The 25,430-nt window shown below is 41.0% G+C and overlaps 1 protein-coding gene across 6 annotated transcripts in view; it reads left to right on the forward strand.

Annotated features, from left to right (window-relative positions):
• LOC138760424 (WD repeat-containing protein 64-like) overlaps nucleotides 1–25,430 on the forward strand; it is a 119,119-nt gene that overhangs the window by 72,772 nt on the left and 20,917 nt on the right. For all 6 annotated transcript variants that reach the window (XM_069931005.1, XM_069931002.1, XM_069931004.1 and 3 more), the window contains 6 exons: nucleotides 685–822; nucleotides 10,811–10,886; nucleotides 18,093–18,132; nucleotides 19,420–19,544; nucleotides 23,940–24,042; nucleotides 24,350–24,411. In XM_069931005.1, coding sequence (XP_069787106.1) covers nucleotides 685–822; nucleotides 10,811–10,886; nucleotides 18,093–18,132; nucleotides 19,420–19,544; nucleotides 23,940–24,042; nucleotides 24,350–24,411 — 544 coding nt within the window. The remainder of the gene's footprint in view (nucleotides 1–684; nucleotides 823–10,810; nucleotides 10,887–18,092; nucleotides 18,133–19,419; nucleotides 19,545–23,939; nucleotides 24,043–24,349; nucleotides 24,412–25,430) is intronic.

Raw genomic sequence — 25,430 nt, forward strand, 5'->3', positions numbered from 1 at the left:
ATAAAGAAAATAGGGTTCTTTTGTCTTGATTATAATTTATTATCAACTCACAGCCTCATGGGACACATCCATTTTGAGCATCTAACCCAAGGTCAGACAGTCTGTCTCTGATTCCCTCTAGTGGTCAGGACGATCACCAACTCCCAACCACCACACAATCATGTACCTGTCCAAATTTTTCTTAAATGTTAAAATTGAGCCATTGGGTCTTATATAAATGAAACAATGAATTATTCTGGAATATTTGTGCACATATATTTTATATGATATTTTTATGTATATACCATATATGATTATTCTGTGTTGTATATTATGTGGGTGCACTGTGATCCAGAGTAACGCTGTTTCATCTGGTTATACTGTAAATGTACACTCAGATGATATTTAACTTGAACTTGTGTTTCAACTGGAAGAAAGCTTTCCCCTTGTACTCTTGATGTCAATTTTTATTCAAATACCCTGGTGCTATTTGTTTTAACTCTGTTTAAAATTTAAAGGGCCATTGCTTTGACTTATTTGAGTCTGATTGAACCACACCAGCTTGACTATGGTATCTATTAGTATGCCAAAAAAATGAAAAGGTTATTCCCATAGTTTCAGGTTATTTGACACTTAAAACTAGTAGCAGAGGTTATCAGCTAGCCGTACTTACGCAGACTAACAGTTGTCTGTTTTGGATTCCAGATTTAATGAAGATCGGCTTTTGGATACCTCAGATAGAAGTGACAAGAATGATTTAATACAGGGTGTGGAATCAGCCAAGGTTCAAGTTGTCAAATTTATTGCTCTCAGAGTAAAAATTAATGAACCAGAAACTCTTGGGTAAATGATTCAATTATCTGAGATTTCTTTTTGAATTCTTCTCTGCTTATAGCATAAATATAAAGATCTAAAGAAAGCTGAAAGGCATTTCCAGTATATCTGATAAATTGGACTTTTTAACATAGATTGATTTTGCCATTTAATTGACTCGTCTCACCATATGATTTTACAAAAGAATGCACTATAAGAATGGAATTATATTCTGCCTGTAAAATTATTATACAATAAAACTCTAATAATTCAACACCCTCAAGATTTTGGTAGTGCTCGACTGACAGATTTTCCACAGGATATTGCTCCTATTAATTCCCCAGCATGTTTTAAATGTAATTTTATAAAAGATGTTGAACAGTAGTAAGAAACTGAATCTTATTAAGTTTAAAGGGATCACAAAAAAAAAGGAAAGCGTGCAGGTTAAAAGGAGCTGGTATGTTTTCAGGAAGTAAATGCATGGTGCCCTGGGTGTTTATAGGAAATACAGGAACAGGGATGTGGGTTTGAAAAGATGTGAGCAAACAAGAATGTTGGACATTTGAAGGGTGCATGGGGAAGTAACCCTGATGAGTGTAAAATGAACATGGGAAATAACACTCTGTGTGTCAGATACTGAACCATTTGAGATAGGGGATTATTGGACGACTACTCCCATTGATGCTAAAGGTTTCACAAGTTACCAAAAGTAGTGTAAAACCGAATGATAGTTTTAATATGCATTTAGTTGAATTATCTATGAGCATAGAAAACAATAGTGCAAAAATATGGAAGTTGTAACTGCTCTGTTTTATTTATTTTACCATGATATATGAGACAGCATAATTTCAATTTATCAGACCTTGATCCAATATTTTGTACGTATGCTTATTTAAAAAAAAATGTTTTTATTGAGTTTCATGCTGATGTATGTAGTCTTGTAGTTATTAGCATAAAACAGGTCATATCATATGCATGACGCAGATAAATTGTAAATCAGAAATATACCCATAATTGTTTACTAGTCTCCTTCAAAACATCTAATTCTATAATTATATTGAGTTAACAGTTAATCCATTCTTCATAATACAATGAAATTAGTACTTTTTGGAATATTTTTTGTTTAACAATTTTTAAACCACAACCATAAATGCAATTCTTTCAATAAAAAGCTTCAAAAATTATTCATGTGGCATACAAATTCTCCGCCCTCTCCCACACCTCCCTCCCTCCCGAAAAAACCCCGAAAAACAAAGAAAAAGAAGGAACAGAAATAGAAGGAAGAAAACCTGGAGAATGTCAAAAGAATAAACTGTTTAACATAAAGTTTTTAACCATGTAATGATGCTGGAAGTTACCAAGACATGGGGTCTTCAGAGAGTCTGTTAAACTTTCATACCCATATTTTGCAAATATGGGCTTGTGGCAGATGATTTTTGTGCTCTATGCCCTCATGTTGAAATAACGAGACCTCACCTGAAGTTGTCAGCCATTGAAGAGAGAAGCATTTATTACAGTGTTATCAGGCTTGATATAGACACACAACATGTGACCTGGCATCATGACATCTGAAGTGCTAATGACCTCATGACATATCAACATTGAGTAGGCCAGGGTTCTCAGGGTGCTGCTGAGTCACTATGTCTCGTCACTGTAGTGGCTAGTTGCCAGTAGATAGGAGGCTGTCGTGTCTAGCTGTCACAAGACAGGAGCTGTTAGCGGTGGTTCTGCCCACTCCCTCCAAGCGTACTTCTACACAGCTCGCCCCCACCCCCTCCAGAATCAGCAGTAAGTGACCAACTGGCTCAGCGGTTCCGAATTAGTGCAGACATTCTGCCGTAAAACTGAGCAGGGAAAGCAAAACCGACTTGCCATTCGTGGGGCCGTGCCAGAGCATCGTGTATGAAGGCTGCTGGGGGAGGAAGTGATATGTACCGCACATCCTAACAGGGCCCAATCAAGTTGAAAGCCATGAACAATTATCGACCTCACAAATAAATACAGTAGAAATCACGTGAGACACTTAACGTATGCAAAAGGTAATCAGAGACAGTTGCAAAACGTCAGAGTAGATTACAGATAATCAACGTTAAGGCACGTGAGAAATCCAGAACAGCGTCAAACATTTGAGATGCATCACCAAAACTGAAAGTCCATACTCTAAGCAGATTGTTGGCAATTGTGAGAGTCTATAATGCTAATCTTAAAGTCTGGTGGGAAAGAGTTAACTATAGAAAATTAAGGAGCCGCTAAAGTCTGCAATGACACACAGGAGCTGGTAGGTGGCGCTCTGCAGAGCGACTGTCCATTGCTGCTTAATATCTGTAGTGTCATACAGGAGTTGACATGTGGCGCTGTGCTGAGTGACTGTCCATTGCTGCTTAAAGTTTGCTGGCTGGTGGCCGGGCCAGTAAACTGTGTTATACTGAGTAGTGCTGCTCTGGGACTGAGAAACCTGTACTGTCTGCCTGGTTGGCAGGAAATAGTCTCAGTAGCATCAAGTACAGGCAATGTTGTACTGAATGGTGCTGCACTGGGACTAAAAAACTTGTACTATCTGCCTGGTCAGCAAGAAAATAACACAGCAGCATCAACGATAGGCAATGGTGTACTGAGTGACTGTTACAATCTGCCTTGTCGGTAGGAAAAGGTCTCAGTGACATCATCAACAGGCGGTGTTTTGTTATGCTTTAATTCGTAGGTTAATACCTGGGTCATAGAATCTTCCATCAGGAGGTGGCTGGTTATCCCCTGGGTCGCGTGATTTTTGCCTCGAGGGAATAAGTCGTTGTCCCTGCATCACAGGGTTCTTCTCTCAAGGAGGGGTTGCTGCTTGTTGCTGGGTCGAGTGGTCTTTGAGGGAGGCTGGTGAAACATGGGGAATGTTCCCTCCGGACACAGCTGCTGAGATGCAAACCTCTCAAAGTTTGAACAGTCAAGTTTCAAATGTCTGTGCTGCCGGCTGCAGGCAACTTGTTGATAAACGACCACTTCAGTGTAATGGAGTGCGGGATGCGGTAACATCCTGGAGAAACTGAGGTGCTATTGCTATGCTGTGTCAAGCAAAAACACGCAGCCTTTTGATGTCTGCAGACAGTTTAAAATGTTGCTGATAATCATTCTCCTGACATTGCAACTTGTTGGCCAGACTTGTTGAGCATTTCACAAGGCACACAAAACAATAGCTTGGCCTACTCCGAGTCACTGAAGTGAGTGAGTAGGTTGTAAAACAGTCTTTCAAATGTCCAGTTACCTTCTGCGATGCTCCTTGCTGTTCGTTTGGTTGACTGTGAAGGGAAGAGTAACTGGCCTCCTGTGATGTGACACTGATCGATTTGTAGTCATTTGTAGCTATGGTCAAATGGAGCAGTGCAAATGTAGGTTCAGCTGGGTCAGGTAGTCCATCATTTGTTCCTGGCTCATTGGAGGTTTACTGCAAGCAAGCTGCTTGTTGTTGCAAGTGATTTGAGCTTGGACTTGCAGAGTTTCTGTCAAGTGTATCCGTTATTTATTGCTGGCTCATTGGTGCATTGCTATAGTAAATTAATTTGAGCTTGGCCATTGTGTGTGTCCGTTATTTATGGCTGGGTCATTGGCATGTTGCCATTGAGCATGTCCATTGGAGGGTTTAACTACCGGGTAGACCCATCGGGGTCACCAATGTGGCAGAAGATGTTTGTGCTTGTACACCATCGTGTTGAAATAACGAGACCGCACTTGAAGTTGTCAGCCTGTGAAGAGAAGAGTGTTTATTACAGTGTTATCGTGGCATCATGACATCTGAAGTGCTAATGACCTCATGACATAGCAATGTTGAGTAGGCCAGAGCTTCTCAGTAGAGCTATGGGTGCTGCTTAGTCACTATGCCTCATGGCTGTAGATAGGAAGCTGTTGTGTCTAGCTGTCAAGAAGACGGGAGCTGTTAGTGCTGGTTATACCTACTTCCTCCCAGCCTACCGGGTCCATATTTTCCAAAATATCTGATATATATTTCATAAATTATAAGTAATTTTCTAAGTGGAATACAGCTATGAAGTTCTGCATGTCCTCTCTCCATCCCTAAATCTGTATATGATTTCCAAGTAATAGCTATGCATGTCCTAAAAACTGCTAAAGCAATTCGTACAAATTCAATGAGATACATAGTTAATTTTAATTTTGATTTTATAGTCATATTATTACCCAACAAAAATAGCATTGGATCCTGCGGAAACATTACCCCTGTTATTTGTTTTGAAAAGTTTCTAATTTCAAACCAGAAGTGTTTAACTGTGGGACACTTCCAAGTAGAATGGAGAAATGATCCAACTTCTTGACCACATCTAAAACATAAATCTGATAGTATTGGGTTCAATTTTTAATTTTTTTTTGAGGAGTTAAGTATAATTGATGCAAAAAAATTATATTGAACCAAACTATATCTAACATTAATAATCTTTATCATATTATCTCTACATAGTTGCATCCAATCTTTTTCATCTATTTGCCTATTCAAATCCATTTCCCATCTTAATCTCATGTACCCCTACTTCTTTTGAAGTAAATTATACATTACAGAGATAAATTTATTTACTAGTATTATGAATCCAATAATTCCAATTCACTCTGAGTAGGTAATGTATTATCAGTCAGAAAAGCTTTAACTTGATAATAACAGAAAAAAAGTATTATTTGGCACATTAAATTTATTCTTCATCATTCAAAAGTAATATATCTTCCAGCTTCCAAACAATCTTCTATTCTCTCAACACCCATTCACATCCAAGTCGTCAGAAATTGATTATCCATAGAAAATGGAATGTCTATTTTGACATAAAGGCAATTTTCATGAAATTAAACCTTTCATGCCTATTTCATAATCAATTTTATTCCATAATTCACTCCGATATTCCAAAACGGTATATCTCTACTTCCCACCAATAATTTTGAATTCCACATAAATAAAATCCTGTATATTAATTTCTCCTATTTTACTAAGTTCTATTTTGGCCCAAGCATGAATCCTATCTACAATGCATTAATAAATCTCAAATGAACTGCCTCCTAATTCAAACTTCCAAGTCAATTTTTCCAAATAAAACATCAGCATTTTCATTTCCTACCAAAACTTTCTAATACCCATATTCAAGACTTTAAAAAGAATTGCAGAACTGAAATAGGAATTGACTGGAAAAAAGATTGAACTCTAGGGAAAATATCCCTCCTAATACAATTAACTATACCTACTAAAATTATAGGCAAGCTATTCCACCTATTTAAATCTTCTCTAATTTTAATAAGTAGTGGTAAATAATTCAATTTATTTATTTTTTATATCATTATAAACTCAATAGCTAAATATTTGATTACCTAAATATTTAATTCTAGTATCTGGCCATCTAAATTGAGTGGCCTTTTTTACTCAATTAATCTTATACCCAGATACTTCACCATATTCTTCCAATCTTATATGTAATTGAATTCATAGGGTCTGTCAAATAAACCAAAACATAAGCAGCAAACACATTTATTTTATAATCTTCCTGATTAACCTTTATACTTTTAATCTTAAAAGTTTGTTTTATTAATTGTGCTAATGGTTCTATTGCCAAAATAAACAAAGCTGGTGATAAAGGACAACCTTGTCTAGTTGATGTAGTTATTTAAAAAGGAGTAGAAATTTGGCCATTTTTTTCATCACCTTACAGGCAGATTTTTATGTAAAGTTTTAACCTAATTAATAAATATTGGTCCAAAACCAAACTTTGCCAATACTTTATACAAAAAAATTTCCATTATAACCAATCAAAAGCCTTCTCTGCATCCATGCTACTGCCACAGTTAAGTCACCTCTTTTCTGAGCTAAATGAATTAAACTAATCAGTCTAGCAACATTATCAGCAGATCGATGCTTTTTAACAAACCCTGTTTGATCCATATGAATTAAATTTGGTAAATCTATTCACTAAAATTTTTGCAATAATTTTATAATCTGCATTCAATAATGATATAGGTCTATAAGATGCAGGTTTTAATGGATTTCTATCTTTTTAGTCTAACGAATAATTGCTTTTGAAAAAGATTCTGGTAGAGAATGGAATTCTGTTGCGTGCTTCAACACCTCCATTAAAAGGTCCTTAAATTTCTTTAAAAATTCCAGTGGAAAACCATCCTTCCCCGATATGTTACCACTCTGCAATGAACATGATACCTCACTAATTTCTCTTGCTGTAAAGGGAGCATCCAGATCACTTTGATCCCAATAATTCAAACTAGATAAATTTATTTGAGACAAAATAATCTCAATTTTAGTCACCTCACAAGTGGACTGAGATCTATACAAATTAAAATAAAAATCTTTTTTAAATGAACCATTAATTTCTTGACATTTATAAGTAATCTTCTTAGAGCTCTTTTTCTTAGTGTTAATTGTTATGGAAGTTTGTACATTTTTCAACTGCCAAGCTAAAATGATACGAGTCCTTTCTTTTCATTCATAATGCCTTTGTTTAGTTTTCTCAATTAATTTTTCTATTCTACAAGTCTGAATCGTATCATATTGGAGATTTTTTTATTATCAGATACTTCCTTTTCTCATCGAAAATCTAACTTTGTAAATCCTTCTCCAAACATTCTATTTCCTTTTCCAATTGATCATCCTCTTTCATATAATCTTTCTTTAATTTTTGCTGTATAACTTATTATCTGACCTTCTAAATATTGTCTTCAAAACATCCCAGAAAATAAACTAATTGTCCACTGAATTAGAATTTATTTCTAAAAAAATATTGAATGTGTTTCCTTATAAAATCACAAAAATCGATTCTGCAACAATGCAGAATTAAATCTCCATCTATAAAGTGATTTTTCTTTCTTAGGGTCCAAACAAGTCATCAAAAGTGGAGAGCGATCAGATGAAATATGAGCCTTATACTCTATAAACATAATTCTTTCTTGAAATTATGCTGATATTAAAAATAAATCTATTCTTGAATAAGAATTATGTCTATGTGAATAAAAACAAAAGTCCCTTTCCTTCAGATTTAATCTCCACGAAATATCTATCCAATCCAGATCTTTCATTAAACTCAAAATCATTTTTACGGCTTTTACTTTTACAACTGATCTTACCAAAATAGATGATACAATTAAAATTCAATCATATAAAAATATATTTTTATTTTATTCTGTGACATGATCTATAATAACGCACATTTAAACCCGTTTATCTAACAATCTTTACTAACGAGAAAGAAGTTTTTTTTTAAAAAAAACCTACTAATCTAACCTCTCCCTCTAGACAAGGTTAACTTGCATAAAATATGAAAATATGGATTGAATAACAAGCTTCAGATACCAGATAGGGAGTCTTGGAGCATCCGAACATCTTAAATCTTCAATTTATGATACTAATCCATGAATGGGCCACACATCGTTTCAAATTCAAACCTTATTTTTTAATATTATTTTTTTCCCAAAGTTAAATAAGTCATATCTTGTAACCATTGGATATGTGTAGGTGAAGAATTATCATCCAATTTCAATAGAATTGCTCATCTAGTTATCAGTGAGGTAAAAGCAAAGATCCTCTTTTGGGCTGAAGGATATACCCTCTTTTTGATAAAAACCAAATAAAGCAATTAAAGGGCATGGTTCTAATTTGATCTTCAGAAAAATGATTTGAATACATCATTTTCAGATGAAGATTGGGACACTACTCTTATTTTTTGATTAATAGCTCCTCATTTTGTGCATGGCATTGTTTGAGACAATTTAAGGTGGTGCATAGAATATACATGTCCTAAGTTAAATGATCTCACTTGTACTCTGATGTTGATCCACTATAAGTGATCAGTGTAAAATTTTAGAAGCTTCATTGATTCATATGTTCTCGGAGTGCCATAATTTAGAAAAAAGTTGGAAAATTATTTTCTAAACGTTATCAACGATTTTTAAATCAAAACATCCAATCATTGTGGTATTTAGAGATGAAGTCTTGTTTAATTATGGAAAGGATATCTTTTTCAATCCAAGATAAGATGTCTTTTTATAAGTTGAAGTGGACTCCATTTGTTAAGTATATGCAATTAAGTTTGATTTAAGTATGTTCTTAGATGTGATATTTTAGGTCTCATAAATCTTTTTTTATTATTTTTATTTGTTATATTTTTCTTTTCTTTTTGTGTCTGTTTTCTTTAATATATAATATTATTAATCTTACTAATTCTTCACTCTTTATTTTAGGGGAGGGGAAGGGTGGGTTTTATATATATATATATAGATTTTTAGTTCTTGTATATGTAGGGGGGGGTAAGATTGAATTAAGTTAGGTTATTAATGTTGTATTGTAATTATATTATTTTATTTTATATATTTACTTTAAATGTAATTTTTCTTTTTATTCCTGTGATAAAACCTTTAAATAAAGTTTAAAAAAAGAACATCCAATCATTGAGAAGTGTGAATCTGTGGAATGCTCTGCCACAGAGGGTGGTAGAGGCAGATTCACTGATTATGTTCAAAAGAGAGTTAGATAAGACTCTAGTGGGCAAAGGAGTTAAAGGTTATGGGGATAAGGCTGGAAAGGGGTACTGATGGTAGTGATCAGCCATAATCTGTAAAATGGCGGTGCTGGCTCGACGGGCCGAAGGGCCTACTACAGCTCCTATTGTCTATTGTCTATTGTAAACAAAATATGTGTCAAACTACAATCAGGCATAATTGTGGAATCAAGGTCAACACCACGAGGGTGAATTAAAATGGAACTTTAACCTTTTCTCACCATAAATTCTACTGACCTACTTAGCTGTATTGTTTACCCTAAGGAGGTTTCATCTCAAATTCTGAAAATTATGACATCTTGCTATTGTATCATATTCTTCATTTTGATCCATATAAACATTTAACCATATAACAATTACAGCACATTTTGGCCCTTCTTGTCTGCACCGAACATAAGTACTCTTCTCTCGTCCCACCTACCTGCACCCTGCCCATAACCCTCCATTCCCCTCCCATCCATATACCTATCCAATTTTTCCTTAAATGACAAAATTAATCCTGCTGCCACTACTTCTCCCGAAAACTCATTCCACACAGCCACCACACTCTTGAGTAAAGAAGTTCCCCTTCATGTTACTTCGAAGCTTTTGCCCCTTAACTCTTAACTCATGACCTTTTGTTTCAAACTCTCCTACTCTCAATGGAAAAAGCCTATCCACACCAACTCTATCTACCCCCCTCATAATCTTAAGTACCTCTATCAAATCCCCTCAACCTTTTATGCTCCAAAGAATAAAGACCTAACTTGCTCAATCTTTCTTTGCAATCTAGATGTGAAACCCAGGTAACATTTTTTAAAATCTTCTGGGCACTCTGAAGAGATTCTTTGTTGATATGATTCCTATCATTTGGTGATCAGAAATGCACACAGTGCACTAAATCTGTCCTCACCAATGCCTTGTACATCACTTCCCAACTCCTATTTCTATGCATTGATTTATAAAGGCCGGCATACTATAAGCCTCCTTCTCTACCCAATCCACATGAGATTCTACCTTCAGGGAACAATGCACCGTTATTCCTAAATCTTTCTGCTCCACTGCATTTTTCAATGCCCTCCCCTTCCCTGCATATGTCCTGCTTTGATTATTCCTTCCAAACTGAAGCATTTCACACACTTCTCAGCATTAAACTCCATCTGCCACCTTTCAGCCCACTCCTTTAAGCAGTCCAAATTCCTCTGCAATCTTTGAAAACCTTCTTCATTAACCACAATTCCACCTATTTTAGTATCATCTGCATATTTACTAATCCAATTTACCGCCCATCATCCAGCTCATTAATGTATATGACAAACAGCAATGGTCCCAATACATATCTCCCTTTCATCCATTGTTGAATCCATTTGACTATCTCAAAATTAAGTTTTGAAATTATATGTTTGTGTTTGCAATGGGAACAAAATGAAGAGTTGAATTTGAAGAGGATTCTCATGGCTGACTATCTTACCTCATGCCATTACTTTTTTTTTCTACAGGATAACTACTGACAGTCAGTCACAGATTTCAAGCATCACTTTGAATGACACTTCAAAAATCAGCTTGATGTTTAGGGTAGGTTTTTATTTAAGATGGTGCTTTTGTAATTGTGCATAGATTATTATTTCCTTTCTCAATGTTCTTTGAAATTTTACTAAATTTTCTAAATTCCAACTTCCTTGCAATAAAGGCCAATGAATCATTTGCCTTCCTAATCATTGCTCTACCTGCTTGCTAACAATTTTGTTTCATGCTGTGGTGGTATACCACCAGCCTACTGCAGGGGGCAACCTCTGTACCTGCAGGAGAGTAAGGGGACTGGACAACACCTGGCCGGCTGTCAATCAGTCAGCCTGAAGGGATCAAGCCCCACCCAGTCGGGTGTCAATCACCCTCTGGTATATAAGCCTGCGCCAGCCTCCTGAAGCTCACTCAGAGTTACTGCAGCTACAGCCAGCCTGGCTCTGTGGAAGTCTTTGTGGATTAAAGCCTGTTGTACAGACTTTACCTTGTGTGTGTCTGATTCTGGCTAACAGCGCACCACAATTTAATCAACAAAATTTTCCCACGGCTTTCATGGGAAAACTCCTGAGCGCAGGGAGCCTTAAAGTTGACCCATGCCACCCGGAAGCCCAGATACACTTTGAGATCTGGCAGCACGCGGTCGAGGCAATCATCGAGGCATACAAAGGCAGCATCCTGGACTCAGATCAGAAGAGGTTGGTCCTACTCCGGTCAAAGCTGGGTCCCCACAACTTGCAGGCCACCAAAGGCTGCTTCATGTACAAGAGCGCAATGGACACTCTCGAGAACTTGTACAAACCACCCATGAATGCAGTCTGTGCAAGGTACCTCCTCAACTCCAGAGCCCAGGGAGACGGCTGAGTCTTACCTGGGACACCTCCGAGAGTTGGGCTGACCGTGTCTGGCTGAACCTGGGGTAGGTGCAGAGGAGTTCGAGACGCTGATCCAGGACGCCTTCGTCCAATAGCTACACTCGAGGGCCATCCGACAGAAGCTGCTGGAAGACAATATCTACGCCCTAACCGTGACAGTGGAGGTGGTCCAAACCCTGGAAGCGGCAGCCCTGTACATCGAAGCCTTCGATTTCAGGTTCCCCTAGGCTCCCTCAGGGCCCTCTCACACTGCAGCTACAGCCCCAGACCGAGCTGGGGAAGAAAACACCAGCCCCTGTAAGTACTGTGGGGCCTGGTGTGGGTCAGACCGACGATCGCGCCAAAATTACCTGGCTAGGAACCAGTATTGTTCCTGATGTGGCAAGAAAGCCCACTTCGCTAAAGTGTGCCTCTCAAAACCAGCCGGCAGCTCAATGGCCCTTTATGACACCCCTCCCCCGCGGACCCATCCATGTACACATGCCGGGCGGCGCCATTGTCCCCGCTACGACTTCCACCTTCCATGACTTCGACAGTGCAACAACCTGCCCAGCCAGCGACTGACACAGCATGTGCCCCGAGCACCTGGACCAGCCCCTGCCCTTGCCAGTGCTGCTCGCCGATAACTACAGTGATGTCACCTCCAGCTTATGGCATGACATCACATCCGGCTGATGTAATGACATCACTACCTCTGTCTGTGATGATGTCACTTCCCCCGATGCAATGAACACGGCTGGGGAAGGAGACCAGCCATGCAGAGGGCCCCCACCTGCCACTGCCATCTTGGGCCAGGCAGCGGCTGACATGGAGGGCCCCCAACGATGTTGAGAATGGCATGGTCAACACGGGCAGTGACCAGGCCACCCTACCGATGCTCCCCATGCCTCCAGGTGCCAACGGCCGCTGCATGCCACACCCCACAACCTAAGTTGATGTGGTCAACATGGGCGATGACCAGGCAGCCCTACTGATGTTCCCCATGCCTCTGGATGCCATAAATCACTGCACACAAACAAAGAGCGATGACTCCGAATCTGAGATGGTCCTGGCCACTACCACGCTGACCAGGGACATCCCTCATGACCTTGGACACTCTATGATGGACGTACAAGTCAAGGGGCAGGTAACAAAGTGCCTGTTTGACAGTGGCAACACCGAGAGCTTCATTCACCCGAACATGGCCCACTCCCTGAGATTAAATGTCCACCCCACCACCTGCTCGATCGCCATCGCCGCCAAGGATAAGACTGTTGGTACCCTCGGGCACTGCTTGGCCGATATTACTGTGGGAGGGGAGACGTACACAGGATTCAGGCTCCTGGTCATGCCAAAACTCTGCGCCCCAGTTCTCCTGGGCCTAGATTTCCAGTTCCACTTGCAGAGTGTCACCCTTGCCTTCGGGAGGCCCCAACCTCCACTCACATTACACAGCACACCAACCTACCAGCCCCGGCCAACCTGCAGCCTCTCCACACTGCGCATCACTCCACTTGTGCTCTTCCCACATCTTGTGCTAGGCTGCAAGCCAATTGCCGCCAGAAGTAGGCACTATTGTGCCACAGACAGAGACTTTATCAAGGTGAAGGTGCAGCGACTCCTAGTGGAAGGTGTCATTGAGCCCAGTAACAGCCCTTGGAGAGCCCTTGGTCAAAGGGGGAAGTAAGCCAAGGATGGTCGTGGATTACAGCCAGGCCATTAACCGGTACATCCAGCTGGACACCTACCCCCTGCCGAGGATCGCCAACATGGTCAACAAGATAGTCCGCTACTGGGTTTTCTCCACGATTGACCTGAAGTCAGCATATCACCAAATCCCCATCCACCCAAAGGACAAGTCCTACACCGCCTTTGAGGTGGATGGGTGCCTGTACAAGTTCCACCGAGTTCCCTTTGGGGTCTCGCAGGGTGCCGCAGGGGTCAGTGTTAGGCCCACAACTGTTCATCATTTACATTGATGACTTGGAGGAGGGGACAAAATGTGGTGTAGCCAAGTTTGCGGATGACACCAAATTGAGTGGAAGAGCAAATTGTAATGAGGATGTGGAGAGTCTGCAGAGGGATATAGTTAAGCTGGATGAGTGGGCAAAAGTCTGGCAGATGGAATACAATGTTAGTAAGTGTGAGGTTATCCACTTTGGCAAGAAAAATAAAAGAGCTGAATATTATTTAAAGGGTGAGAAACTACAGCATGCTGTTGTGCAGAGGGACTTGGGAGTGCTTGTGCATGAATCACAAAAAGTTAGGTTGCAGGTGCAGCAGGTTATTAAGAAGGCAAATGGAATGTTGGCCTTCATCGCTAGAGGAATTGAATTCAGGAGTAGGGAGGTAATGTTGCAACTGTATAAGGTACTGGTGAGACCGCACCTGGAGTACTGCGTCCAGTTCTGGTCTCCATATTTGAGGAAGGATACACTGACTTTGGAGACGGTCCAGAGGAGGTTTACTAGGATGATCCCTGGGATGAAGGGGTTGACTTATGATGAAAGATTAAATCGTCTAGGATTGTATTAGCTCGAGTTCAGAAGAATGAGAGGAGATCTTATAGAAACATATAGGATTATGAAGGGTATGGATAGGATAGATGTAGGAAGGTTTTTTGAACTGGCCGGGGAAACTAAAACGAGAGGACACAGTCTCAAGATTCGGGGGAGTAGATTTAGGACAGAGATGAGGAAAAATAGTTTTTCCCAGAGAGTAGTGATTGTTTGGAATTCTCTATCCAGGGAAGTGGTTGAGGCTGCCTCATTAAACATATTTAAAATTCGGTTAGATAAATTTTTACATGATAGAGGAATTAGGGGATATGGGGAGAAGGCAGATAGGAGGAGTTAGTCCATAAATTAGATCACCCATGATCATATTGAATGGCAGAGCAGGCTCGATGGATGTTCCTATGTTTCGAATGGGTCTCCATTTTCCAGCAGGAGATGGATCGCATGGTAGACCGGCACAAGTTGAAGGCGACGTTTCCATATCTGGATAATGTCACTATCTGTGGCCATGACCAGCAGTACCATGATGCTAACCTGGAGAAATTCCTCCAGACGGCTGGGGAGCTGAACTTCACTTACAACAAGGAGAAGTGTGTGTTTAGCACCACCTGCCTTGTCATCCTGGGGTACATCGTGGCCCCCAGTCGGCCCAGATCCAGAAAGGATGTTCCCATTAATGGAGTTACCTTTCCCCCCCCCCCCCCCCAACACTAAAGGCCATCCACAGGTGCCTTGGCCTTATCTCTTATCACTCAAGTGGATTCCTCGCTCCTCAGACAAGGTCCGCCCACTGGCCCAAGCTACAACTTTTCCCCTCCCACCCGAGGCACAGGCAGCCTTCATCCACATCAGGCAAGACATTGCGGACACCACGATGCAGGCCGTGGATGAGTACTCCTCCTTCCAGATGGAGAGTGATGCCTCAACCAAAGAGGAGCGCTGCATCGCTTTATTCTCCATGACCCTCCATGGCTCCAAGCTAGGGCATTCCGCCATTGAAAAGGAGGCCCAGGTGATTGTGGAAGCAGTCCACCACTGGTGCCACTACTTGGCCGGCAGGATATTCACATTCCTCATGGACCAGCGGGCCATGGCGTTCATGTTTAACACTACCCACAAGAACAAGATCAAGAACGACAAGATCCTGCACTGGAGAGTCGAGCTGGCAACCTACAGCTACGACATCCAGTACCGCCCTGTGAAGTTTAACAACTCCCCTGATGCCCTCTTTTGCACCTGTGCATCTATGCACGACGACAGGCTGCAGGCATTGCAAGAGTCCCTCTGCCATCTGGGTGGCAAGTGGTTGTACCACTTCATTAAGTCCTGAACCTGCCGTACACCATCAGAGACATCAGGGACATGACCGAGGCCTATCGGGTTTGCGCGGAGTGTAAACCCCGTTTCTTCTGCCCGCCCCAGGCCCATGTCGTAAAGGCTACTCGGCCTTTCGAGCATCTCAGCATGGACTTCAAAGGGCCCCTGCCTTCCACGAACCGAAACGTCTACTTCCTTACAGTAGTGGACGAGTACTCACGCTTCCCTTTCGCTATCCCTTGCCTGGACATCTCACGGCCACCGTCATCAGGGCCCTGGGGCAAATCTTCACCATGTTTGAGTAACCCGCCTTCATCCACAGCGACCAGGGTTCTAGTTTCATGAGTGACGAGCTGCGCCAATACCTGACAGCGAGGGGCATCGCGACCAGTCACACGACGAGCTATAACCTGAGAGGCAATGGACAAGTGGAACATGATAACATGGTGGTCTGGAAGGCAGTCCTCCTGGCTCTCAGGTCAAAAAGGTGGGCCGTTGAGTACTGGCAGGATGCCCTGGCCGAGGTGCTCCATGCCATTTGGTCGCTGCTGTGCACGGCTACCAACGAGACCCTTCACGAACGTCTTTTCTCATTCCCCAGGAATTCGGTGACTGGAATGACCCTCCCAGCATGGCTCATGTCCCTGGGACCGGTGCTCCTGCGTAAGCACATACGGACACACAAGGCCATTAAATTCAGCAGTGGCAGGGAGGATACCGTCTCAACCAGGGACCTGGCACCAGCACACCACGCCATCATCCAGCCCAGGATGACGCTGACCGAGCATACATTCTCGTCCCCAGGCAGCTATGGCATGCAGGACCTCCTTGACCACCAGGGGCCCACTTCAGCCCTGGGAGACAAACCTGCCCCCCCACCCATCCAATACGACCCTCATACGTCGACCCCGGCCCTCCCGGCCACCCCTCCGCGCAGCACCACACCTGTAACACAGACCCCTGTGCCAGCACCCCCCCCCCCCACTTCCCCTCCGACCAGTGACTAGGAGCCAATCCTACATGGTCACAGAGACCCCAGCGGCCTCCGGACCATCTCAACTTGTAAATATTGTATGTGTATGTTTATAGTGGGTATGATTCCTTGTTACTGCCCCACCCCCGGGACAATTTTAAAAAAGGGGGTGAATGTGGTGGTACATCACCAGCCTGCTGAAGGGGGTAACAATATCAGTGTTTCATTGTACATTGGTGATTCACAAGCCTTTCAAAATACCTTGAAGGTCACTTTGCTCATTTGTTATTATGTGAAGTGTCTTTGGTTGTTTGACTTTAGATTTTTAGACCACTTTCACAGATCCTATGAAAATAAAATGAGAAAATGGTGATTAAGTTTGATCAAAATGATTGGGTTACAATAGCAGTCATTTCATCTAGCACGAATCAACAGGAAGATCTGGAGGTGCTCACTTATTCCATGCAGATTCTGGGCTGGAAATTTGATTGTTTAAAATATGCAACTTCACCACAATACAATTGAATTGATGTGTAAAATGTTGAATATTAGGAGTTCAGTGAATGGATGGGACAGTAAGTTGCATTGAATCATGTCCTTCCACACATATATATAATACAAAAGAAACTGAACATTTAGTACAATAGCTATATTACTGGACCTAGCACAGTCATAGCCTTGAACAGTAAAGCAGAGCCCTAAACGAAGGTGTGTACCACTGGCCTACTCCAGGGGGCAACCTCTGTATCTGCAGAAGATTAAGGAGACAGGACAACACCTGGCCAGCTGTCAATCAGTTGGCCTGAAGGGATCAAGCTCCACCTGGTCGGGTGTCAATCACCCTCCGGGATATAAGCCTGCGCTGGCCTCCCGAAGCTCACTCAGAGTTGCTGCAGCTGCAGCCAGCCTGGCTCTGTGGAAGTCTTTGTGGATTAAAGCCTGTTGTATAGTCTTTACCTTGTGTGTCTGATTCTGGCTAACAGCGCACCACATATGCACAGCAACATTTTGGTCCCTTTACATTCCATTCATTTGCATTCTCTCTCCTAGATAGTCATCAGCCTTTTCATTCCTCCAAACTCATGCTTTCCTACATTAAACCTCATTTACCAAATTTTCACCAATTTACTGAACCTTTCTGTATCCTGTCGTCAATTCCAAACATCCTCATCCAAGCATTCCTCCCGTCTATTTTTGTATTATCAGCAAATCAGGAAAGCATGCTTGTAACATTTTCAAAGAACTGATTCAAGGAAATAATTTTCCTTTCACAAACCCACGTTCACTTGCTTTGATACTATTCTGCTTTTCTAAACAAAATTTCTTCCTTGATAATTGACTTACCAATAGGTGTTAAGCTAGCTAAGCAACCAGCCTTTGGCAAACAACACAGTTGCTAAACATAATCAACTCAAGGTCTTGATGAAGGGTTTAAGTGTCATTCTTTTCCTACCACTGATGCAGTTTGACTCATTAGGGTTAGGATGTGGTGCTTAGCTGCAGATTCCAGCATCTATGTGTCTCCAATCACATTAGTTAGTTATTTAGTGTCAATTGTCCAATCTAAACATTCTCTTCTAAACTATTTTGTTTCATGCAGTATGCTGAGAGCGTTACTCCTTCAGAATATAGTCAAACAGGTAAGCATTATGGAGAGTTAATTGTTCTGTTATGATTTCAAAATTTCACGAAGATCCAAGGTTTGTGACTTTTGTGTAGCTTCTGCAAATTGGAAGTGCGGCTAATTTTGTCAACTGTGTTCCTTCGTTGAACCTCGCATGGAATCCAGTGAGAAGTGTGTTGTGGACTCTCCTCATACCACCTGTGTCACATGAATGGCTCTGTATTAATTTCAGTGGAATGGCTGTGAGACTAAGGGAGGTTCATGTCGTTTGATTATTTGTACTCTATGCAAAATATCCAGAATTGAGCCACAGAGCCCTGTTTGTTTCTTTAAATAACCTTGTTAGCCTTTTTTTTTTGCTATTTTTCATGTTGTATATTTGTCCAGATCATGTCTCCTCTACCTTAGTTAGACTCTTGTTTTTGAACTAATTTGCTGCCTTATTCCGGCGACCAGACCCTGAATTATTATTTGCATCGATATTAACTTGCTTATTTTGCAAATTCACTTATTTCCCCTTATTTATGTGGCTTTGGTTTTTCTCAGTATTAGCTATAAACTCCAACAGGTGTCAACCACAAATTTTGAAATTGTGATCTGATTTCTAAATTGTGAATAGCTGTGGTTTATTTGCTCTTGCAAGTAAGTTTTTTGATATTGAGGCTTGTTGTGTACTCTTTGGAGTACATGGTCAGACCTAAAAACCAGTCTTCATGAACATTCCCAATGTTCCATTTAGCAAATAGATAGGAACCAGGAATAAGGATGAATCCAAGAGGCCTCTCTTGACCTCTCTTAATAGGTAATTGGGGTGATTTAATTTATACTATTGTTGATGTATGTTCTGCACCTATGTGGCTATAAGTAGAATTTCAGTACATCTGTAAATTAAACTTCTGCAAATGAAAATAAACAAATACTCATACTTACTGATACTTAAAATGCTAGGGGTACAACACAAAGGCCACGTGGAAGGAGTTTCCCACTTTGATCCAAGTGGAATTCACTTCTCCAAGCCATGCTGGTGACTAGTTATCTAGCCTTCTGCAGAGAATTGAAAATGTACATTTTAAAATTTCCCTGCAAAAGGTCTATGCTGAACAATAAACATGACTGCATAAGTAAAAATATACAAGATGCAGAAAATTAAATGAGCAAAACGGCTTAATTTTTTGTTGTAAAAAATTGAAAAAAAAAGCAATTGTTACATGTACAGATGTGAATGTGTGGTCCAGCATGTGATATTTATTTGGTGTCCCAAAATTGATTGCCTGATGAACATTTTTGCTTCTTGTTTACTTAGAGGCCAACTCACCAATGCCTGCTTCAAATGATGAACTTCTACCGACAATATTACCTCCAATACGACCGAATCTTATTCTCCTATCTGCTCATCAGGATGGTTCTATACAATTTTGGAATATGGAGGTAAGACAGAAACCTATTGAGGAATAATTTTAGCTATTGAATTAGAAATCTGGGGGTGGGCGTGGCAACAAACATTACTTAGATGCAAGATTTATTTTACAAACACACACCATTGAAATGGAACTGTGTTTATTGGAAGCACTGACTGTTATGTGTCAGGATATTGGATCATATTTCTCCAAATCATTGTATTTTGCAATCAAACTTGCATGATAATTAAATCTGCTTCTTCAACCCATATTTACCACATAGATTGCAAAGTCTATACTTTATTCTGATGTCAGGAATATGCCAGTATTGGTATTTTAATTTATGAGGAGGTGGTCTACATGATCTGTAAGTCACTTGTGCAGATGTAAACTGCTCACATGCCTTTGAAACCTGCTCTGGGAGACATAGAAACATAGAAGATGCTCATAGGAGCAGGAGTAGGTCATTCGACCCTTCGAGTCTGCTCCGCCATTCAACGAGATCATGGCTGATCTTAAAGTTCAGTACCCCGTCCCCCCCTTCTTTCTGTAACCTTTAATACCCTTATACTGAAGAAATAGATCTAATTCCCTCCTAAATATATTTAATGAACCTGCCTGCCTCTACTGTCCTCTGTGGCAATGAATTCCACAGATTCACCACCCTCTGGGTAAAGAAATTCCTCCTCATCTCGGTCCTAAATGGTTTGCCTATTATCCTCAAACCATGGCCCCGGGTTTTGGATTTTCCCATCATTGGAAACATCCCATCTGCATCCATTCTGTCCAGTCCTGCCAGAATTTTATAGGTCTCTATGAGATCCCCTCTCAATCTTCTAAACTCCAGCGAGTACAATCCCAATTTGTGCAATCTTTCCTCATAAGTCATTCCTGCCATTCCAGGTATCAGCCTGGTGAATCTCCTCTGCACTCCCTCCATTGCAAGAACATCCTTCCTTAGATAAGGTGACCAAAATTGCATACAATACTCCAGGTGTGGTCTCACCAAGGCCCTGTACAGCTGCAGTAAGGTATCCTTGTTCCTATACTCAAACCCTCTTGATATGAAGGCCAACATACCATTTGCCTTTTTAACCGCCTGCTGTACCTGCATGCTCACCTTCAGAGACTGATGTACAAGTACCCCTAGGTCTCTCTGCACTTCCCCATCTCTTAATCTATTGCCATTCAAATAGTAATCTGCCCTCCGGTTTGTATTACCAAAGTGGATAACCTCACATTTATCCACATTGTAGTGCATTTGCCATGTATCTGCCCAGTCCCTCAATTTATCCAAATCACATTGGAGCTTCCTGACCCCCTCTTCCGTGCACACAACCCCTCCTAGCTTAGTGTCATCTGCAAATTTGGAGATATTACATCCAATCCCCTCATCCAGATCATTATGTAAATTGTGAACAGCTGGGGTCCCAGTACAGATCCCTGTGGTACCCCACTGGTCACCGCCTGCCACTCAGAAAACGAGCCATTTATCCCAACTCTCTGTCTTCTACCTGCCAGCCAGTTTTCAATCCACATCAATACTTTGCCCCCAATCCCATGAGCCTTGATTTTGGAAGCCAGTCATTTATGCGGGACTTTATCGAAGGCCTTTTGGAAGTCCAGGTACACCACATCCACTGGCTCTCCCCCATCTAAACTTTGCCTGATGGGTTCCAAGCCAACACTGGGTACTGGACTTTGATTGGTCCCTTTATATACATAGGATTGTCTCCTTTGAGCCCACTCTGTCTCGAGAGCCAATTTTTTTTTAACCCACTTCCAACCTTTCTTGTGTATCAACTCCCATCTTGGCAAACAATTGTAGCCTCACCACTTCCCAACCCCAAACCACCCCTCCTATCTGATTATGCCACAACTGAGGTTGCTGACTCCCACCTTCTCCACTGTCAATTGTCCCCCTTTCACCTCCACCTCCATATTCTGCAGACTTAAAACCTTTCTTCACCCTGCCACCTTCCTAGAGCCTTTTCCACCGAGACCTACAGATAGGCTTCTGATTCTGTTCATGCTATCTGAGCTTGAAAGGAAATACCTTTACTATTTTTCTTCCCTTTAACTTTGAGTTGTATCAAATTTTCTGGTGACAGGCCTTCCATTCTGTAACTGGTAAACTTGCCTTTGGAGGCAGCAAGGACATTCTACAACACAACCATCTAGTGATTAAAATAAATGAGTGATTTATGTACTGTTTCCAGATACTGTTCATGTTTATTACATCAGGTTGGCTCTTCTATATTTAGTAATTTCCTGAGTTTTAAGGTTGAGCCTTGGAGATTTTTATAATGATAAGTTTATAGTAAAGGTGTCGCTGACTTGTTAAAGCATTAGGCCCACCTCACTGACAAAAGGCAAAGGAGGAAAAACCCAACACCCAACCCCAACCCACCAATTTTCCGCTGCAACCGTGTCTGCCTGTCCAGCATCGGACTTGTCAGCCACAAACGAGCCTGTAGCTGACGTGGACATTTACCCCCTCCATAAATCTTCGTCCGCGAAGCCAAGCCAAAGAAGAAAGAAAGAGGACCAACCTCCTCCTAATCAAAATTGAGATGCAACTGCACAGATCTTGTTAATGTCAGTTCACTATTATAATCTCCAAAGCAATGCTTTCTGGATCATACTATTTCCAAACTGCTTGATTTTCCATTGTACCATTTGCCAACAACAACTATAACCCTTGTTTGAGTCTTTGCCTCGTATAAAATTGGGTGGGCTGATGTCCAGGCCATGTAACCTCATCAAACAAGGAAGTGTGATCAATAAATTAAATGCATTCTCCCCTAATAGGCAAAATGCACAATGATACCCTTCAGTATAAGGGTATGGGGTAATAAAATAAAAATGGTACAGCAGAGGAACAAATTCTTTGACTTATGTGTCTGCTATGAACAGACTAAAACTTCCTTACTTATGATACACACCCCTCTATTCCCTGCATATTAATGTGTTCATCTGGAAATCTCTAAACCGCTGCTTACAGTATCTGCTCCCACCACTACCCAAAGAGACCATTCCTGGTACAGTAAAACCCCTGGTATCCAGCACCTATGGGGATTGGTAGATGCCAGATAAGTGAATTTTCGGGTTGCTTGTTGCAGTGGGGTTCCAATTTTTTACTTTTGTATTTTTTTGCCTATTTATTTTACCGGTTGTTTCAGGCTGCCAGTTGCTTGAATTCCATCTAACGGGGATTTTACTTTACTTAAAACCCTCTGTATAAAAACATAGCTTGCACAACACCTTTCAACTCACCCACCATATTGCCATTTTTCCCCTGGGAGAAAAGTTCTGACTGACTACCCTAAGAATTTTCTAAGCTTCCATCAAGCCTCCAGCTTTCCAGAGAAAGCAACCCAAATGAGTCCAACCTCTCCTCATTTGCTCCTACCCTCTGAGCCTGGCATCTTGATAAATCTCTTCTGTACCCTTTCCAAAGCTGCCACCTCCTTCCCCTAAAGGGGTGTTCAGAATTGCACACAATATTTCAAGGGTAGCTCACCCACATTTTGTACAGCTGCAATGCTTTTCAATAGATCAGAAATCTCCCCAATGTTATTCAGACCCTATTGGGGAATGATGGCTTCAGAATGGAGTCTGTAACCTGATCACAGTTCTAACACTGCCAATAAGGTCAGCACCAATTTCAAAGGGGTGATTTGTAAGTTTCAGACAATAACTACTACTATCAAATGGAAAACTGAGCCAAGAGAGTAAAATTGATGTGATTAGGATGCTGGGTTGCATTTTATCATTTGTAGAAATAAACTAACTTGCTATGAGATTTATTGAGTACAAAATGATTTGTTTTCCAATAGCACCATCTGTAGTCTTCCTAGAACATTTCCATTTATTTTAGCCTTGACATCATTCCAAGAAAGTCTCTATGTAATCATCCTGATTTTCTGAGCCTATGCAGTGTATCGATAGATTTATTATTGGAAAATGGGAAATCTTGTTCTCACCTATGTATCCTGTTAGATTATCCACTGCACTTTTTTATTAACAAAAACTAAAGTGAATATATTTCGATTGAACATCGAAACAACTCTCTTTAATTATTGTGAATCAGATGGTTGAAATTTTGGGTTGTGGCCTTATCAAACATACTTGTACAGGAAAGCAGTTATATTCTCACCTTGATCCACACTGCAGATCCCTCCCCTCTAAAGAATGCAAAGTTCAGGTGGATCTGCATAACATTGAAGATCTGGCTATGCCCTGCCACCAACCCCCCCCCCCCCCGCCGGCCCCCCACATTTCCAAATAAACCAGGATATCCAGGTAAGGCATCTTGATTTGACCGGACCTGCACATACAGCAGAACACAGTGAGCACTCCAGAGATATTGTATTCCCATTGTATATTGCAATGCAAACCACTGTCTTTTCTCATTCTTTTACAGGGCGTACAGTTGCATAAAATCTTGCCCACCATTCAGCTTTGCAGTCCTATTACAACAGTTTTGGTTACTGATGGAATTCCTCATGTCATAGCTGGAAATCAGAGTATGTTCATCCGTCTTTTCAGACTTTTAAGCAAGGGTGTCTTCTTTTTTCAGTTCAATAAATTGGTTGCATCGAATAAGATCATGATTGTAATATTAATGCTCCAGGATGAATCAGTAATTGCAGGCAGTATGATGAAAGGCAAAAGTTACACAGTAAGTCAACAGCAGGAAAAGAAACCACAATGTTGGCTGTAGAAGACTGACGCACTTACTATTGTCATGATCGTTGCCAATCATTAAGCATATTGGTGTGAATTTCAAAAAGTACTCGTGTTTAAAATTAACCAATCTATGCTCTCATACAGGGGGATACATAATGATATGGGATATTGAAGCATTTTTCAATGATCCATATGCAGAAAATAAGGTATGTTTCACTGCTTCACTCAACTAAAATCGCATTTCCGAACTTAATAATTATTGAAAATGAAATTAGATGATGATTACAGAATCACTGGTCACAGGAGGAGGCCATTTGACTCTTGGTTTCCATGCTGGATGTGCTATCAGAGAAACTCACGACTTCTATCCCTTCCCATATGCTGTACCTTTGCAAAATGTTCTTCACTGGCTACTCATCCAATTTTTTTTTTCTCCATGGCCCCAATACAACTTCCCTCCATCATGTCTGCACTCCAGGTTAGACCATAGAACCACAAGAGATAGGAGCATAATTAGGCCATTCAGCCCATCATGTCTGCTCTGCCATTTGAATATTGGCTCATGTATTTTTTTTCAACTCCATTTTCCTGTCTTCTTCTAATAACCGACACCCTAACTTACCAAGAACCTGTTAACCACCGCTTTAAATCTATGTAATGATTTGGCCTCCACAGCCATCTGTGACAGTGAATACCAGATTCCACAAATTTATTTTCTTCCAGAGGTTGTGCCCTCTGGTCCTAAACTCTCCTATGACTGGGAATATCTTCTCTGCATTCTCTCTATCCAGCCCTTTCAATAATTGGTCTGTTTCAATGGGATCCAGCCCCCCCCCCCAATCCTTCTAAACTACAGTGAATATAGCCCCAGAGTCATTAAATGCTTCTCATACATTAACCCTCCCATCCCTGGGATCATTCTCATAAACCTCCTCTGAAGCCTCTCCAATGCCTGCACATCCTTCCTTAAATATGGGACCCAAAACTACTCACATTGTAGTTGAAGGTAACAATATCCTGCAGAAGAAGTCTTTTCTTCTATTATTCTTAATTTTCTTTTTGTTGTAAGCCTCTGATTCTTGGTCTTCAATCTCTTCATCAAAGGGAATCCAGACCTTGCATTATTTTGTAGGTTTCTTTTGAATGAACTTCAACTTTCTTCCGATAAAGTCTCAACCTCACCAATCTGTCCCTGTCATGGTAGTCCCTCAGTCCGGGAGACATT

This window comes from Narcine bancroftii, chromosome 4, assembly GCF_036971445.1.
Source record: "Narcine bancroftii isolate sNarBan1 chromosome 4, sNarBan1.hap1, whole genome shotgun sequence".
In the NCBI taxonomy this organism is placed as follows: Eukaryota; Metazoa; Chordata; class Chondrichthyes; order Torpediniformes; family Narcinidae; genus Narcine; species Narcine bancroftii.